At 37.8% G+C, this 20,431-nt stretch overlaps 1 protein-coding gene across 5 annotated transcripts in view; it reads left to right on the forward strand.

Annotated features, from left to right (window-relative positions):
• Positions 1 to 20,431, forward strand: part of GRM5 (glutamate metabotropic receptor 5) — a 790,030-nt gene that overhangs the window by 601,316 nt on the left and 168,283 nt on the right. For all 5 annotated transcript variants that reach the window (XM_070783148.1, XM_070783144.1, XM_070783146.1 and 2 more), the window contains one exon: positions 2,759 to 2,994. In XM_070783148.1, coding sequence (XP_070639249.1) covers positions 2,759 to 2,994 — 236 coding nt within the window. The remainder of the gene's footprint in view (positions 1 to 2,758; positions 2,995 to 20,431) is intronic.

Genomic DNA, 20,431 nt, shown 5'->3' on the forward strand with positions numbered 1-20,431 from the left:
TGTAATACTCATAATCACAGCATTACATAAGAGCAAGCTAACACTAACAAAAGGAGCAATTTAAATTTCCCCTTCTTGGAGAACGCCGCTCCGCCTGACAAACAGGGCTTCCTGTCCCATTTGCAGCACGCCCATGCATCTCCTCGAGTGCCAGTGAGACCCACACTCTCCTATCAGTGATATAATAAACCCTCCAAAACAGAGCGAGAAAATGAAGCAAACAAGCCCACTTCATTTCAACTTGTCAGCTTTAAATAAAACCTCTGCAGCTGAAAATGAGAAACTTGAGGGAAGACAATGTGTGAAGTAACCACTTTCAACTTGGGGACAAAACATATTCCATTACTTGTTTTTTCCTGATCTGCCACAAAAGTTTCTGAAATTTCAGCAGAGATCATTTTTAATAAAATCTTTTCTTGTCAAGGAGGACTTAAGAGGAAGAAATTGCTTATTTTTTCTGTTTGTTTATTTTTCCTCCTTCTTCACCCACTGATGCCTTCGGAAGAATCTCAAGTTATCCTAAGCCCCTATGATATCTTAATGAGTAATCTGTGACCTTTGGAACAACTCTCATCAATTTTTAAGTCAGAGTTTGTATAGCAGAACACACTGAAAAAAGTACATGCTTTTTTTTTTTTACTTATTCTAATTTATTACTTACATATTACTTACATAAAACCTTACATAATACACAGATTTTATATCCAAAATATTGGAGCATGCCCTCTGCTTACTGAAATAAAAAGTATAAAAAACAAAAATGCATTGGGAGGAAGATAAAAAGAAATGAACATTCCAATAAATAGAAATACCTGAATATTGGTGAAATAAATAATGATTGTTAATGTAAACCATTTCACTCAACTTTTCCCAGTGACTACTACCCCTCACCCAGCTTATCTCCAAACCCTTTCCTGCCTTGCATTCAGGAGGCTCCATTCCACTCTTCCTCTCAACTCTCTCCATGTCATCTCTTCCTTCTTTGTTGTTAGCCTTTTTTCATTGTTAAATTTCCCTTGACTTTATTTACTTCTCCTGAAAGGGCACGTGTGCCTCTTTAAAGGACAGTTAGTACTGCTGGGTCCAGCAGATACACAGCATAAGCTATGCATATTTCAAATGACAGGAAGGATGGGAAAAGTCAGACACTTTTTTCCTGAATGTCCCAAGGTGTGTCCAGATTTCAAAGAAACACATTTTTATGTCTTTTATTTCCAAAGTTTTATCTCATGTATTTTCCAAATAAGCTTAGAATACTCTTCCTTATTCTGTTACACTATTATAATAGAAACTCTCCAATTTCAAACTTGTTTTGAAATTCCTAGGTTACTTTGAGTGATCAGTACATAGAATGATATTGATGTTGAAGAGTATGATTCCTGTCACCATCGTTGATGGCCTGTTGTTAAGAAGTTGTTTCAATGACTCTAGTGTAAAGAGACACAAAAGCTATGACCAACCTAGACAGCATATTAAAAAGCAGAGACATTACTTTACCAACAAAGGTCCATCTAGTCAATCCTGTGGTTTTTCCTGTAGTCATGTATGGATGTGAGAGTTGGACTATAAAGAAAGCTGAGCACCGAAGAATTGATGCTTTTGAACTGTGGTGTTGGAGAAGACTCTTGAGAGTCCCTTGGACTGCAAGGAGATCCAACCAGTCCATGAAAAGGAAATCAGTCCTGGGTGTTCATTGGAAGGACAGATGCTGAAGCTGAAACTCCAATACATTGGCCACCTGATGCAAAGAGTTGAGTCATTGGAAAAGACCCTGGTGCTGGGAAATATTGAAGGCAGGAGGAGAAGGGGACAACAGAGGATGAGATGGTTGGATGGCACCACCAACGTGATGGACATGAGTTTGAGTAGGTTCTGGGAGGCCTGCCTTGCTTAGTCCATAGGGTCACAAAGAGTCAGACACGACTGAGTGACTGAACTGGTACTGATAGTGTAAAACATGATTTCATATGTGTATTTTACATGTATCCTTATTAAAGAAGTATCATGGGATAGGAAAGAGGATATGGACTATAAGGACTTCGGTTTGGGCTCTGATGAATCAATTAATAGAATGATCATGATCAGAAAGTTTCTCTTGTTTAACCACTCAGGAAAATCCCCTCAAGTAGGAAATGGCAACCCTCCCTAGTAGTCTTGCCTGGAAAATCCCATGGACAGAGGAGCCTGGCGGGCTACAGTCCATGGGGTCACAAAGAGTCAGACACAAGTGATCACACACACACACTCACACATCATTACATGTAAAATGTAGGAAAAAAATGAATATCATATGATGGTTAAATTAACATTAGGTATATTTTAGAAGTATTTTTCAGTTTTACTTTATGATCCTTATCATGATTTATTATTAAGTAAAGGAAAAGAAATATACTTAAAATTAATTTAACCTAGCTATTAAACATTCAGTAAATAGTGTGAACGGTGATATATAGCTTTCATGATTATACTCTATTTTACAACCAGTGAAATTCTGCCAAAAGCATTGGGTTATTCTCTGCAGTCCAAGGTAAGTGAGACCAGTACCTTCCAGCATTCTTACACGCAAAGTTTCCATTGTATTTTGCACTTTTTATCCTATTTGATTTGAGCTGCTATCTCAATAATCATGTAGTATAATGTAAGACCATAGTGTGGCCTGAGTGCCATTTACTGATGAATGTTTTCAAAACGATAGCAAACAGCATCGTTTTCTCAGACGAGACCTGTTCTGAGCTGAGGGGTTTTTGTTTCCCCACAGTGACGGCTGGGCTGACAGGTATGATGTGACAGATGGCTATCAGCGAGAAGCTGTTGGTGGAATCACAATCAAGCTCCAGTCTCCCGACGTCAAGTGGTTTGATGATTATTATCTGAAGCTCCGGCCAGAAACAAACCTCCGAAACCCTTGGTTTCAAGAATTCTGGCAGCATCGCTTTCAGTGCCGGCTGGAAGGGTTTGCACAGGAGAACAGCAAATACAACAAGACTTGCAATAGTAAGCAGATTTATTCTTTCATTTAAAGTGGGTAAGGCTCCAATTTAAGTGAACTGTGTTATGAGGATAGCGGCTGTCATCTGTTAGAAAGGAGGGCTCTTATATAGAGTGGGTACTGCTTCTTAGAGGGATAAGAAAACATAAGAGAGTAAATGTTCACTCTATTAAGATTGCAAACTGTTTCTATCATTCAGGATATTGGCAGTGTACTACAAAGCTAATGTGAGCTCCAGAAAGGAACTCTTCTTGACATTTTTGAAGGCAAGAACTACATTCTGGTTATTTTGATTATCTTTAGCAATTAGCACAGTGGAAGGCACATAACAAGGGTTTCATGTATGTCTGAAAAATGAATTAGTGCATGTTGAAGGACGGATCAATTCCTACTTCCATCAATAAACTATAAAACAGTAGCAAGGATTTGCTGTGTATAATTATGATGTTCCAGGACACATAAACTAAGCAGAGCCATTCAAATGATTTATAAGGATTCACAACGAATCCTTTAGTTGTAAGGGTAACAAGATGAGGAAAACTAGATCCCACCCTCAAGGGATTTATTGTCTAGTTAGGGAGATCATGATGCCAACAAAAGTTGCACTTCAGTGTTGTACATGATGTAACAGGAATTTTAAACAAAGGGTTTGGTCAGTTTTATTTGTAGCAAATCCAAAGGGAATCTTGACTCTTGATAATCAGACAGGGTCAATGTTGATCTGTAAGTCAAAGTGCAAAGGTTAAGATTTGTTAAAACCAACAAAGGGTTTGCTAAGACTGATTTGTCCCGCATTGTGTAACAAGCACCTCATATGTGTTTACAAAGGAGTGAAATGTTTTAGTTGGTGGTATAATGCCTCTATCATGATGCTGGAACAGGAGAGAGCACTGGAGCAATGAGGCTGAGGTTGAAATCCTAGCCCATGAATTAATTCCAGTCTACAGAGAAGCTGTCACCAGCACCAAAATGAGGAAAATAGGAACAATGTAGGGACTTCTTTATAATGCATCTCCTGAGTTCACATCCATACTGTGTTTTTTCTATCAGTCCCTTCTTTTGTGAAATGAAAGAAGTAGTAAGTGCTGATCTGTGATGACTCTTACATGTCAGTATTTGGAAAAGTGAGACTGTGGCAGCCTCATGTAAGTTCCTACCTAGTCTAGCAACAGTGGACAGGAAGGCTGGGGTGTGGGATGGTACTGCCCCGTGAAATCCAGAAGCCACAGCAGCCTGCTATGAAACTACATTTGCTTCTCTCCTGCTTTAAATACTGCCAACTCTTGTCCAGAATCTTCAAATGCTTCTTCATTTCCTTTGTTTTTATGTTTTATTTTCATGAAAAAAAAAACGTGTGTGAATACACAGGACTGTGACTTCTGTTTCACAATTTTTATACCCAAGTTTATATTTTTCACAGTTCTATCCAGTTTCTTTTTTCAATTTAATTTTACTTCTAATTGGAGGATAATTACTTTACAATATTGTGATGGTTTCCACCGTACACCAACCTGAATCCGCCATATGTATCCATACATCGCCTTCCTCCTAAGTTCCCTCCTATCTCCCACCCATCCCACCCCTCCCTCTAGGCTGTCACAGTGCACTGGCTTTGGGTTCTGTGTCATACAGCAAATGCTCACTGTGTGCATTAGTCGCTCAGTCATGTCTGACTCTTTGTGACCCCATGGACTGTAGTCCACCAGGCTCCTCTTTCCATGGAATTCTCCAGGCAAGAATACTGGAGTGGGTTGCCATTCCCTTCTCCGGGGACTCTTCCCCATCCAGGGATCAAACTAAGGTCCACCGTATTGCAGGCAGACTCTTTACCGTCTGAGCCACCAGGGAAGCCAAAAGTCCACGGGCTAGCTACTTTACATATGGCCATAGATATGTGTCAATGCTACTCTCGCAAATCACGCCACCTTCTCTCCCCTACCGTGCCCAAAAGCGCGTTCTCCATGTCTGCATCTCCAGGGCTGCCCTGTACATAGGTTCATCACTACCGTCTTTCTAGACTCTACACATACACGTTAAAATACAATATTTGTCTTTTTCTTTCTGGCTTCACTTTGTATAATAATCTCTAGGTTTGTCCACCACATGTGAACCAACCTAAATGCAAAAAGTGGTGCTGGGAAAAGAGGCCAGCGACATGTAAAATAATAAAATTAGAACACTTCCTAACACCATACACAAAAATAAACTCAAAATGGATTAAAGAAACACCCAAATGTAAGACTAGAAACTATAAAACTCTTAGAGGAAACATAGGCAGAACACTCTTTGACATAAAGCATAGCAAGATCCTCTATGACCCACCTCCTAGAGTAATGGAAATACAAACAAAAATAAACAACTCTGACCTAATTAAACTTAAAAGCTTTTGCAAGGAAAGCATATGAAGGAAACTAAAAACAAGGTAAAAAGAAAACCCTCAGAATGGGAGAAAATAACAGCAAATGAGACAACCGACAAAGAACTAATTTCCAAAATATACAAGCAATGCATGAAGCTAAATACCAGAAAAATAATCCAATCAAAGACTAGGCAGAAGACTTAGACAGACATTTCTCCAAAGAAGACATAGGGATGGCTAATAAACACATGAAAAGATGCTCAACATCGCTCATTATCAGAGAAATGCAAATCAAAACCACAACAAGGCATCATCTCACAACAGTCAGAATGGCCATCATCAAAAAGTCTATCCAGTTTCTGAAGGACACAAACTTCTTTCTTCCCTTGAGATCTGGGGTGCACACATCCTCTATGCACTGATCCTATGATTGTGTACAGATAACTCTATGTAGCTACATTGGAGGCATTTTGGAGGGTCAGCTGCAGACCCAGTCTCGTTTCTGGTAAGGAGTTAGTGACAGCCCCTAACCAGTGTGCCTAAGTAAATTTTTCCAGTTGTTCCTTCGCCCTCTTTTGTACTAGTGTTCTTCCTCCCCAACTTCTTTTTGTCTGAAATGTCCTCTCCTGGAAATAATTCTTTGTTTCTCTTACTTTTTTTTTTTTTTTTTCTTTTGGAGGCCTTTTGACATACAGTCTTGAAAAACTCTTTGATTTACATGGAAACATTATTTCTATGGAAATTATTCTATAAAATTCTCCATTTGAAATTGTTGCTGCAGCTCTGCCTTTCCCATGAACACCCTGATGTGATTTCTCTGCTCAGGGGCTGTCCCTCACTCTAGTTATGGAAAAGCATTCTTTTAGTCCCACCCCCGTGGAATCTTATCTGTCAACAGGTGTCATCCGTGTACATAAAGATGAACACGGGTATGTAATACCTCCGTTATTCTTCTCAATGAGAGAAGAACTGTCGTTATCATTAAAGATAACAAAACCAAGAATTAGAGAGACAAAACAACTTGCTCAGGAAAACACCAGAACTGAGACTCAAACTCAGGTTTGTCTGAAGTTTAGCTTATATGCTACACTAAGTGAAAGTCACTCAGTCATGTCTGACTCTTTGCGATCCCATGGACTATACAGAATACTGTATAGTAGAATACTGGAATGGGTAGTCTTTCCCTTCTTCAGGAGATCTTCCCAACTCAGGGATCGAACCCAGGTCTCCCACTTTGCAGGTGGACTCTTTACCAGCTGAGCCACAAGGGAAGTCCATACTACACTAAAGAGAGAGACTATTTAATTTTAAAAATCACAATCAAAATTGCCTTCTATAATAGTTAACATATAGGTCAAAAATACAAAAAAGAGAAAAATAAATATTAAGATTATTTGTATATAACTATGGAATGCAGTAATAGATACCTCAATATTCAATAATCTCTACTTTTGACCATATTTCCTTATTTACTCAAATGTCCTTTCAGTATCTACATTTTCAAATGACCCCAGGTAGTTTATTCTGTAACACTACTGAATATGAGTAGTGTTTCCCTGAATATACTTTCATCAAGCAGTGTGCATAAGACAACCATTTTTGAGTTGGAGAAGTAAGTTGGACTTTACAATTCATGACAGGCAAGAAATCTTCACCTTATTCACTCTCTATAGTACCCAAATCTAATAGATACGTCAATAAGCAAAATGACTTGATACAAAGAGTGGAAATACTCATAGCTGAATAACTGCCATTTTGTTTTGTTTTTTTAGAAACTTCTTGAAAGGCAAAGTATAAGACCTAGGAGAAGTATATGAATCTGAGTAAAATTAGCAGTAGCCTTATACAGAATGAGCTAAAGAAAAGCTCTGAGTAACCAAAAAGCTTAACACTTAACAGAAAACACTTAACACTGAATAAGTAGCAGAGCCATCTTAGAGACCAACTCCTAGAAATTAATTCCCAATAGATTACAGCTGAAGTGATTTTTTTTTTAATCTGTATGGGAAACCAATGTGACTAATATTAACAGCACAATGTTCATGGCAAAACCACTAATATTACCTTAGTATAATTTTCTAAGTACAGTTTATTTTTCTTCAAACTAATGATTTATAGTAACACCTGGATAACAGTCTTTCATATAGCCTCTTCTGGTTTCCCACTAAAGTACTGATGACTGTATCCATAACAATAGAAAACTCATGTAACAACAATCTTTGAGAAAGGCAGCCATCGGAATGCCAGTGCCCGGAAGACTTCCACTAAATAGCCAGTACACCTATGAAATCAGATATTGGTACAACTGGCTAACTATAGAGAAAAAAGCTGGTGTAGCCTCATACCACAATGTATACACACACACACTTGTATACATATATACATACACACCCAGATGAGCAAAATACTTAAGTGTGAAAAAAGAAAACTATGGAGACAAAAGAAATCACTGTAGAGGGATTCAATTCAGAGCAGTCACTCAGTCATGTCTGACTCCCCTCAACCCCATGGTCTGCAGCACGCCAGGCTTCCCTGTCCATCAACAACTCCCAGAGCTGACTCAAACTCATGTCCATCACGTCAGTGATGCCGTCCAACCATCTCATCCTCTGTCATCCCATTCTCCTCCCACCTTCAGTCTTTCCCAGCATCAGGGTCTTTTCCAATGAGTTGGTTCTTCACATCAGGAGGCCAAAGTATTGGAGTTTCAGCTTCAGCATCAGTCCTTCCAATGAATATTCAGGACTGATTTCCTTCAGGATGGACTGGTTGGATCTCCTTGCAGTCCAAGGGCCTGTCAAGAGTCTTCTCCAACACCACAGTTCAAAAGCATTCAATTCTTCAGTGCTCAGCTTTCTTAATAGTTCAACTCTCAAATCCATAAATGACTACTGGAAAAACCATAGCTTTGACTAAATGGACCTTTGTCAGCAAAGTGATGTCTCTGCTTTTTAATATGCTATCTAGGTTGGTCAGAGCTTTTCTTCCAGGGAGCAAGCGTCTTTTAATTTCATGGCTGTAGTCACCATCTGCAGTGATTTTGGAGCCCAAGAAAATAAAGTTTGTTACTGTTTCCATTGTTTCCCCTTCTATTTGCCATGAAGTGATGGGACCGGATGCCATGATCTTAGTTTTCTGAATGTTGAGTTTTTTTTTGTTTGTTTGTTTTTAAATTTCTATATGTTTTTATTTTTTTTTATTTTATTTTATTTTTAAACTTTACATAATTGTATTAGTTTTGCCAAATATCAAAATGAATCTGCCACAGGTATACATGTGTTCCCCATCCTGAACCCTCCTCCCTCCTCCCTCCCCATACCATCCCTCTGGGTCGTCCCAGTGCACTAGCCCCAAGCATCCAGTATCGTGCATCGAACCTGGACCGGCATCTCGTTTCATACATGATATTTTACATGTTTCAATGCCATTCTCCCAAATCTTCCCACCCTCTCCCTCTCGCATAGAGTCCATAAGACTGTTCTATACATCAGTGTCTCTTTTGCTGTCTCGTACACAGGGTTATTGTTACCATCTTTCTAAATTCCATATATATGCGTTATTATACTGTATCGGTGTTTTTCCTTTCATCAAGAGGCTCTTGAGTTCTTCTTTGCTTTCTGCCATAAGGATGGTGTCATCTGCATATCTGAGGTTATTGGTATTTCTCCTGGCACTCTTGATTCCAGCTTGTGTTTCACGCAGCCCAGCATTTCACTTGATGTACTCTGCATATGTTACATAAGCAGGGTGACAATATATAGCCTTGATGTACTCCTTTCCTGATTTGGAACCAGTCTGTTGTTCCATGTCCAGATCTAACTGTTTGTTGCTTCTTGACCTGCATACAGATTAGGAAGGTTTTACTCAGAAAAAGAATGATACAGTTTATGAGACTGAGAATGTTTCGTGGTTTTTTTTTTCATGTTGCTGTTGATTAGTCACTAAGTTATTTTAATAACTTAAAATAACTTTAAATACCTGTATTTCATGTAATTACTATTAATTATTATATGACATATATGCACCACATGCATATAAATGAAAATGCCTCAAAAATGTGTGTGTGGGGTGTAGTTATTGTTATTGTAACATTATTGTAATAATATTGTTTTTATTTATAATAAAATGTTCTATAACATTGAACAGTTATTGTTCAACCCTTTTGTGACCCCATGGTCTGTAACCCACCAGGCTCCTCTGTCCACTGGATTTCCCAGGCAAGAATACTGGAGTGGGTTGCCCCTTCCTTCTCCATGGTGGGTTTTTTTTTTTTTTAATTTTATTTTATTTTTAAACTTTACATAATTGTATTAGTTTTGCCAAATATCAAAATGAATCCGCCACAGGTATACATGTGCTCCCCATCCTGAACCCTCCTCCCTCCTCCCTCCCCATACCATCCCTCTGGGTCGTCCCAGTGCACTAGCCCCAAGCATCCAGTATTGTGCATTGAACCTGGACTGGCATCTCATTTCATACATGATATTTTACATGTTTCAATGCCATTCTCCCAAATCTTCCCACCCTCTCCCTCTCCCACAGAGTCTATAAGACTGTTCCATACATCAGTGTCTCTTTTGCTGTCTCGTACACAGGGTTATTGTTATCATCTTTCTAAATTCCATATATATGCGTTAGTATACTGTATTGGTGTTTTTCCTTCTGGCTTACTTCACTCTGTAAAATAGGCTCCAGTTTCATCCACCTCATTAGAACTGATTCGAATGTATTCTTTTTAATGGCTGAGTAATACTCCATTGTGTATATGTACCACAGCTTTCTTATCCATTCATCTGCTGATGGACATCTAGGTTGCTTCCATGTCCTGGCTATTATAAACAGTGCTGCGATGAACATTGGGGTACACGTGTCTCTTTCCCTTCTGGTTTCCTCAGTGTGTATGCCCAGCAGTGGGATTGCTGGATCATAAGGCAATTCTATTTCCAGTTTTTTAAGGAATCTCCACACTGTTCTCCATAGTGGCTGTACTAGTTTGCATTCCCACCAACAGTGTAAGAGGGTTCCCTTTTCTCCACACCCTTTCCAGCATTTATTGCTTGTAGACTTTTGGATTGCAGCCATTCTGACTAGTGTGAAATGGTACCTCATAGTGGTCTTGATTTGCATTTCTCTGATAATGAGTGATGTTGAGCATCTTTTCATGTGTTTGTTAGCCATCTGTATGTCTTCTTTGGTGAAATGTCTATTTAGTTCTTTGGCCCATTTTTTGATTGGGTCATTTATTTTTCTGGAGTTGAGCTGTAGGAGTTGCTTGTATATTTTTGAGATTAGTTGTTTGTCAGTTGCTTCATTTGCTATTATTTTCTCCCATTCTGAAGGCTGTCTTTTCACCTTGCTGATAGTTTCCTTTGATGTGCAGAAGCTTTTAAGGTTAATTAGGTCCCATTTGTTTATTTTTGCTTTTATTTCCGATATTCTGGGATGTGGGTCATAGAGGATCCTGCTGTGATGTATGTCGGAGAGTGTTTTGCCTATGTTCTCCTCTAGGAGTTTTATAGTTTCTGGTCTTATGTTTAGATCTTTAATCCATTTTGAGTTTATTTTTGTGTATGGTGTTAGAAAGTGTTCTAGTTTCATTCTTTTACAAGTGGTTGACCAGTTTTCCCAGCACCACTTGTTAAAGAGATTGTCTTTAATCCATGGTATATTCTTGCCTCCTTTGTCAAAGATAAGGTGTCCATATGTGCGTGGATTTATCTCTGGGCTTTCTATTTTGTTCCATTGATCTATATTTCTGTCTTTGTGCCAGTACCATACTGTCTTGATGACTGTGGCTTTGTAGTAGAGCCTGAAGTCAGGTAGGTTGATTCCTCCAGTTCCTTTCTTCTTTCTCAAGATCACTTTGGCTATTCGAGGTTTTTTTGTATTTCCATACAAATTGTGAAATTATTTGTTCTAGCTCTGTGAAGAATACTGTTGGTAGCTTGATAGGAATTGCATTGAATCTATAAATTGCAGAGGAAGGTAAACTTCCAAACTCATTCTATGAGGCCACCATCACCCTAATACCAAAACCTGACAAAGATCCCACAAAAAAAAGAAAACTACAGGCCAATATCACTGATGAACATAGATGCAAAAATCCTTAACAAAATTCTAGCAATCAGAATCCAACAACACATTAAAAAGATCATACACCATGACCAAGTGGGCTTTATCCCAGGGATGCAAGGATTCTTCAATATCCGCAAATCAATCAATGTAATACACCACATTAACAAATTGAAAAATAAAAACCATATGATTATCTCAATAGATGCAGAGAAAGCCTTTGACAAAATTCAACATCCATTTATGATAAAAACTCTCCAGAAAGCGGGAATAGAAGGAACATATCTCAACATAATAAAAGCTATATATGACAAACCCACAGCAAACATTATCCTCAATGGTGAAAAATTGAAAGCATTTCCTCTAAAGTCAGGAACAAGACAAGGGTGCCCACTTTCACCATTACTATTCAACATAGTTTTGGAAGTTTTGGCCACAGCAATCAGAGCAGAAAAAGAAATAAAAGGAATCCAAATTGGAAAAGAAGAAGTAAAACTCTCACTATTTGCAGATAGCATGATCCTCTACATAGAAAACCCTAAAGACTCCACCAGAAAATTACTAGAACTAATCAATGACTATAGTAAAGTTGCAGGATATAAAATCAACACACAGAAATCCCTTGCATTCCTATACACTAATAATGAGAAAACAGAAAGAGAAATTAAGGAAACAATTCCATTCACCATTGCAACGGAAAGAATAAAATACTTAGGAATATATCTACCTAAAGAAACTAAAGACCTATATATAGAAAACTATAAAACACTGGTGAAAGAAATCAAAGAGGACACTAATAGATGGAGAAATATACCATGTTCATGGATTGGAAGAATCAATATAGTGAAAATGAGTATACTACTCCATGGTGGTTTTAATTAAATAAAAAAATTTAAATTCCATGTGTTAAAAACATAATAAAAAGGGAAAAGGGGCCAATATGTCAGTCTAAATATTTATTTCTTACAAGAAAAACCCATCCAACTTTAAAACATAAAAATAAAAAACAAAACAAATGTACAATGGATATACTAGCAAATGCTTCATAGAACAATTAAAAATTATTAATAAACATAAGAAAAATTCACTCATTATTGAGAAAAGTTCACTCTCATTATTAATTGTAAAAATACAAATGTTCTTCCTTTTATCTTTCTGTATTTTCCAAACATTCCAGAATGAGGATAAGTTATTTCTTATCCCCCCAAAAAAAGAAAAAGAAATAACATTTTCAAATTATTATTTAAGGACACTACACCCCCCCCACACATTATTGAGGCATTTTCATTTATATGTGTGTGGTGCATGTATGTCTTATAATAATAGTAATTACATAAAATACACAACTCAAGTGAATTTATGTTTTATGAATTTATATAATAAATACATAAACACACACACACACATCTCTGTAAATACCATCCAAAGAAACAATATCAGAAAGTTCTCTCATACCCAGTCCCAAACAATAACATGCTCCATTAATATAAAATTGAAAAAAAATTAATTTATTTTTTAATTGAAGGATAATTGCTTTACAGAATTTTGTTTCCTGTCAAACCTCAACATAAATCAGCCATAGGCATACATATATCCCCTCCGATCTCCCTCCCCATGCCACCCTCCTAGGTTGATACAGAGGGCTGGTTTGATTTCCTGAGACATGCAGCAAATTCCCGTTGGCTATCTATTTTACAGATGGTAATGTAAGTTTCCATGTTACTCTTTCCATGCATCTCACCCTCTCTTCCCTCTCCCCATGTCCATAAGTCTATTCTCTATGTCTCTTTCCCATTGCTGCCCTGCAAATAAATTCTTCAGTACCATTTTTCTAGATTCCGTATATAAGTGTTCATATATGATATTTGTCTTTCTCTTCCTGACTTAATTCACTCTGTAAAATAGGCTGTAGGTTCATCCACCTCATTAGAACTGACTCAAATGTATTCCATTTTATGGCTGAATAACATTCCATTGTGTATATGTACCACAACTTCTTTATCCATTCAACTGTTGATGGACATCTAAGTTGCTTCCATGCTCTAGCTACTGTAAACAGTGCTGTAATGAACAATGGGATGCACGTGTCTTTTTCAATTTTGGTTTCCTCAGGGTATATGCCTAGGAGTGGGATTTCTGGGTCATATGGTGGTTTTATTCCTAGTTTTTTAAGGAATCTCCGTATCGTCATCCATAGTGGCTGTATCCATTTACATTCCCACCAACAGTGCAAGAGCATTCCCTTTTCTCCTTACCCTCTCCAGCATTTATTGTTTGTAGACTTTTTGATGATGGCCATTCTTACTGGTGCAAGGTGATACCTCATTGTAGTTTTGATTTGCATTTCTCTAATAATGAGGCAAGAGTAGTGGAGTGGGGTGCCATTGCCTTCTCCAATAATGAGTGGTGTTCAGCATCTTTTCATGCGTCTGTTAGCCATCTGTATATCTACTTTGGAGAAATGTCTGTTTAGGTTTTTTTCCCACTTTTTTATTGGGTTGTTTGTTTTTCTGGAATTGAGTTGTATGAGCTGCTTGTATATTTTGGAAATTAATCCTTTGTCAGTTGTTTCATTTGCTATTATTTTCTCCCATTCTGAGGGTTGTCTTTACACCTTACTTATAGTTTCCTTTGCTATACAAAAGCTTTTAAGTTTAATCAGGTCCCACTTGTTTACTTTTGTTTTTATTTCCATTACTCTAGGAGGTAGGTCATAGAGGGTCTTGCTTTGATTTATGTCATCGAGTGTTCTGCCTATGTTCTCCTTTAAGAGGTTTATAGTTTCTGGTCTTACATTTAGGTCTTTAATCCATTTTGAGTTTATCTTTGTGTACAGTGTTAGGAAGTGTTCTAATTTCATTCTTTTACATGTAGCTGTCCAGTTTTCCCAGTACCATTTATTGAAGAGGCTGTCTTTGCCCCATTGTATAGTCTTGCCTCCTTTGTCGAAAATAAGGTACGCATAGGTGCATGGGTTTATTTCTGGGCTTTCTATCTTGTTCCATTGGTCTATATTTCTGGTTTTGTGCCAGAACCACACTATCTTGATGACTGTAGCTTTGTAGTATAATCTGAAGACAGGAAGGTTGATTCCTCCAGCTCCATTCTTCTTTCTCAGGACTGCTTTGGCTACTCAGGTACTTTGGGGTTTCCATATGAATTGTGAAATTTTTTGTTCTACTTCTGTGAAAAATGCCATTGGTAATTTGATAGGGATCACATTGAATCTGTAGATTACATTTGTTAGTATAGTCATTTTCACAATATTGATTCTCCCTACCCAGGAACATGGCATATCTCTCTATCTGTTTATGTTATCTTTGATTTCTTTTATCAGTGTCTTATAATTTTCTGTGTACAGTTATTTTGTCTCCTTAGATAAGTTTATTCCTAGATATTTAATTATTTTTGTTGCAATGGTGAATGGGATTGATTCCTTAATTTCTCTTTCTGATTTTTCATTGTTAGTATATAGAAATGCAAGAGATTTCTGTGTATTGATTTTGTATCCTGCAACTTTGCTAAATTAATTGATTAGTTCTAGTAATTTTCTGATAGTATCTTAAGGGTTTTCTATGTACAGTATCATATTATCTGAAAATAGTGAGAGCTTTATTTCTTCTTTTCTGATATGGGCTCCTTTTATTTCTTTTTCTGCTCTGATTGCAGTAGGCAGGACTTCCAAAACTATGTCGAATAATAGTCATGAAAGTGGACACCCTTGTTTTGTTCCTGATGTTGGGGGAATGCTGTCAGTCTTTCACCACTGAGAACAATATTTGGTGTAGACTTATCATATATGGCCTTTACTATTTGAGGTAGGTTCTTTCTATGCACATTTGTTGAAGAGTTTTAATCATAAATGGGTGCTGAATTTTGTCAAGGGCTTTTTCTGTATCTATTGAGATTAATATATGGTTTTTATGTTTCAATTTGTTAATATAGTGTATCACATTGATTGATTTGTATATATTGAAGAATCCTTGCATCCCTGGAATAAACCCAACTTGATCATGGTGTATAAGCTTTTTGATGTGTTGCTGAATTCTCCTTGCTAAAATTTTGTTGAGGAGTTTTGCCTCTATGTTGATCAGTGTTACTGGCCTGTAGTTTTCTTTTTTTGTGTTGTCTTTGTCTGATTTTGGTATCAGGGTGATGGTGGCCTCGTAGAATGAGTTTGGAAGTGTTCCTTCCTCTGCAATTTTTTGAAAGAGTTTTAGAAGGATAGGCATTAGCTTTTCTTTAGTTATTGATAGAATTCTCCTGTGAAGCCATCTGGTCCTGGGCTTTAGTTTTTTGGGAGATTTTTTTTTATCACAGCTTCAATTTCAGTGCTTGTAACTGGGTTGTTCATACTTTCTGTTTCTTCCTGGTTTAGTCTTGGAAGATGGAACTTTTCTGAGAATCTGTCCATTTCTTCCAGGTTATCCATTTTATTGCTATAAATTTGTTCAAAATAGTCTCTTAAATCCTTTGTATTTTGGCATTGTCTGTTGTAACCTCTCCTGTTTCACTTCTAATTTTGTTGATTTGATTCTTCTCTCTTTTTTTCTTGATGAGTCTGGGTAAAGGTTTCTCAAATTTGTTTATCTTCTCAAAGAACAAGCTTTTAGTATTATTAATCTTTACTATTATTTCTTTCATTTCTTTTTCATTTATTTCTGCTCTGATATTTATTATTTCTTTCCTTCTGCTAATGTTGTGGAGTCTTTTGTTCTTTTTCCAGTTGTTTTAGGTGTAAAGTTAGGTTGTCTATTTGATGTTTTTCTTGTTCCTTGAGGTAGGATTGTATTGCTATCAACTTCCCTCTTAGAATGGCTTTTGCTACATCCCGTAGGTTTTGAGTTGTGTTTTCACTGTCATTTGTTTCTAGAAAATTTTTTTATTTCCCTTTTGATTTCTTCAGTAACCTGTTATTTAGAAACATATTGTTTTGGGTGTGTGTGTGTTACATAGAAACATATTGTTTGATCTCCACATGTTTTGTGTTTTTTTTACAGTTCTTTTCTTGTAACTGATATCTAGTCTCATAGCCTTGTGATCAGAAAAGATGCTTGATATGATTTCAATTTTCTTAAATGTACTGAGGTATGATTTGTGACCCAAGATGTGGTCTATCCCGGACAATGTTCCATGTGCACTTGAGAAGAAGGTGTATTCTTTTGCATTTAGATGAAATGTCCTGAAGATATCAGTGAGACCCATCTCATCTAATGTATCATTTAAGACTTGGGTTTCTGTATTAATTTTCTGTTTTGATGATCTGTCCATTGGTATGAGTGGGGCGTTAAAGTCTCCTATTATGATTGTGTTACTGTCAATTTCTCCTTTTATGTCTGTTAGTGTTTGTCTTATGTATTGAGGTGCTCCTATGTTGAGTGCAGAGATATTTACAATTGTGCTGTCTTCCTCTTGGACTGATCCCCTGATCATTATGGAGTGTCCTTCCTTGTAATATTCTTTATTATAAGGTCTGTTTTGTCTGATATGAGGATTGCTACTCCAGCTTTCTTTTGCTTCCCATTTGCATGGAATATATTTTTCCATCTTCTCACTTTCAGTCTATATATGTCTTCAGGTCTAAAGTGGGTTTCTTGTAGACAGCATATATATGGGTCTTGTTTTGGTATCCATTCAGCCAGCCTGTGTAATTTGGAGCATTTGATCCATTTACATTTAAAGTAATTATTGATATATATGTTCCTATTGCCATTTTCTTAATTGTTTGGGGTTTGATTCTGTAGATCTTTATCTTCTCTTGTATTTTTTGACTATATAAGTTCCTTTAACATTTGTTGTAAAGCTGGTTTGGTGGTACTGAATTATCTTAACTTTTGCTTGTCTGAAAAGGTTTTGATTTCTCCATCAATTTTGAATGAGATCCTTGCTGGGTACAGTAATCTTGGTTGTAGGTTTTTCCCTTTCAGTACTTTATATCCTACCATTCCCTTTTGGCCTGCAGTTTCTGCTGAAAGATCAGCTGTTAAACCTGTTGGGTTTCCCTTGTATATTACTTGTTGCCTTTCCCTTTCTGCTTTTAATGTTTTTTTCTTTGTGTTTAGTCTTCATTAGTTTGAAAAGTGTGTGTCTTGCTGTGTTTCTCCTAGGATTTATCCTATATGGAACTCTTTGTGCCTCTTGAACTTGATTGACTGTTTCCTTTTCCATGTTGGGGAAATTTTCAGCTATAATCTCTTCAAAAATTTTCTCATACCCTTTTTCTCTTCTTCTTCTGGGACCTCTATAATTCTAATGTTGGTGTGTTTGATAGTATCCCAGAGGTCTCTGAGACTGTCCTCAGTTCTTTTCATTCTTTTTACTTTATTCTGCTCTTCAGAAGTTATTTCCACCATTTTATCTTCCAGCTCACTGATTCATCCTTGTGCTTCAAATATTCTCCTACTGATTCCTTCTAGAGTATTTTTAATTTCAGTAATTGTGTTGTTTGTCTCTGTATGTTTATTCTTTAATTCTTCTAAGTCTTTGTTAATTGATTCTTGCATTTTCTCAATTCTGTTTTCAAGGTTTTTGATCATCTTTACTATCATTATTCTGAGTTTTCAGGTAATTTCTTCTTCATTTCTTTGGACTCCTGTGTTTCTAGTTTGTTTATTCATTTGTGTATTATTTCTCTGCCTTTTTGTGTGTTTTTTTTTAATTATTGTGTTTGAGGTCTCCTTTTCTGAGGCTTCAAGGTTGAGTTCTTTCTTCCCCTTGGTTTCTGCCCTCCTATGTTTGGTCCATTGGTTTGTATAAACTTTGTATAGGGTCAAATTTGTGCTGAGTTTTTGTTGATGGGCAAGGCTGAGTGAGGTGGTTCTGTCTGCTGATGACTGGGTTTGTATTTTTGTTTTGTTTCTTGTTTAGATGAGGTGTCCTCATGGTGCTAATGGCGGTTGGGTGATGCTGGGTCTTGTATTCAAGTGGTTTCCTTTGTGTGAGTTCTCACTATCTGATACTCCCTTGGGTTAGTTCTCTGATAGTCTAGGGTCTCGGAGTCAGTGTTCCCACTCCAAAGGCTCATGGCTTGATCTCTGGTCATGAATGAAGATTCCACAAGTGGTTTGTTACGGCATTAAGTGAGATTGAGTCAGATATCCAAAAATAAGAAACCAAAGATGTTTGAACCCCAGACAAATGGCCGTTACAAATCAGGCATTTAATAATTAAAATAAGGGAATATACACATATACACCCATAAATAAAATCAAAATAGTTCAACAAAAATAAAGTACAATAGATTTACCCAGCGAACAAAGGAGACCCAAAATTGTATCTACCAGTTAAGGACAAAACTAACTAATGCACAAACTAGAAAACACAACTAAAGCAAGGTGCCAAGTGGGGAACAAAGCAATGAACACAAAACTAGCAAATATGTGGAGAGGAAAGGAAAGAAAGAACAGATATGCAAAGAAAATAGAGGTAGAGGAAGATTTATATACATTAAAGATTAATTGCAAGGGGAAAAGAACAGTAGGAAAGGTAAACAAAGGAATAAATGTGGGAAAATAATATTAGGTTTAAATTTTTTAATTTAAAAAAAAAGAAAGGAAGAAGAAAGAAAAAAGAAAAAAAGGAAAACTCCACAGAACTGAGAAAGCCCAAAATAGAGACAGAGGTTTATAACAACAATAAAAAATGTTACTGAGTGGGAAAAAAAAAAAAATCAAAAGCTTAATTCGAGTTTATTGTGCCAATAAAATTGACAACTACAATGGAGGTGGGAGGAAAAGAAAAAAAGTAAAAAACATCCAAAAGAATCTACAGAACAAGTCAAAACATAAGAATAATAGGTGTTTCTCTTGAGTCACTGCTGTCAGAGTCCTTCCCCTCGCTGGGAGTCACAGTCCACCTCACCTCCCTCGGATGCCCTCCAACACTGTGCTGGTCTCTGGACCTGCTGTGGGGGCGGCTCAGATTCTAATCTGGTCCTCCTCCTGTGTGTTCTTGCCTCCAGTGTCCATGTCTATCAGAAGTAGTGTGTTTTCTTTTGTGGGAGCTTTCAATGTCCTTTTATATATTCCAGAGGCACAGAGTCTGCTTAGTTGATCATGTGGATTTAATCTGCAGCTTGTACAGCCTGGGGAAGGTTTTGAGTGTTCTTCTTTAGCCACACTGGCCCTGGGTTTCAATTGTAGTTTTATTTCCACCTCTGCATGTGGGTCATCCACGGGGGTTTCCTCCTGAGGCTGTCCTAGAAGACTTGGGTCTGCCCCAGTGAGGGCCAGGTGTGGAGGTGGTGCAGCTGCTTGGGTTGCAGGGGTTCTGGCAGCACCAGGTACTCAGGGGGGTTGGCGACTAAGGTAGTAGGAAATATAGTGCTCTAGAAGGGTATGGCAACCAGTATTGGCCAGTACGCTCCAGTATTATTGACTGGAGAAAGCCCCTGACAGAGAAGCCTGGCAGGCCACAGGGTTGCCAAGAGTTGAACATGACCGAAGTGACCCTGCGTGCATAGATGCAAGCTTTTTTTTGCCTGTGGCAGGTCTGCCCCAGTGAGGGTTGAGCGTGAAGTTGGCACAGCTGCTTGGGTTGTGGAAACCCTTGTGGCACCAAGTGTGCAGGGACATGGACTGCCTCCTCTGCAGGAGTTATGGCCCAATCAGAGTCTTTTTTCAACCCCTTGTAGCTGGTGATCAGAAGGCCTCTTTGGCCAGTCTTTCTCCATAGTTCCACCTGTTCAGGCACTTAGAGGGCCCCCTGGCTGGGGTCCTATTCTGTACATTGGCAGGTCAGGTGCTTGATGGGCCAGCCTGTCTATTGTTAAGTTGCCAATGCTGGCATGTGGGAAGAGAGAGGCTATGGTTGATGGCTCTACCCCCTATGCATGACTCAGCAGTATTGCCTTGCTTCCATGGCTGCCTGGCTTTCCTCCACAGGCATTTCCCACCACAATCTCCTCCTTCACATCCCCTCAGTCCTTCTCTCTGCAGTCGACAACAGTCCTCACCCTGGGATTGCTCTGCAATCCCTAAACTCCAGCTCCCAGCTGCTGCTCCCTCTAGGGG

Source organism: Bos indicus, chromosome 29 (assembly GCF_029378745.1).
Source record: "Bos indicus isolate NIAB-ARS_2022 breed Sahiwal x Tharparkar chromosome 29, NIAB-ARS_B.indTharparkar_mat_pri_1.0, whole genome shotgun sequence".
NCBI lineage: Eukaryota > Metazoa > Chordata > Mammalia > Artiodactyla > Bovidae > Bos > Bos indicus.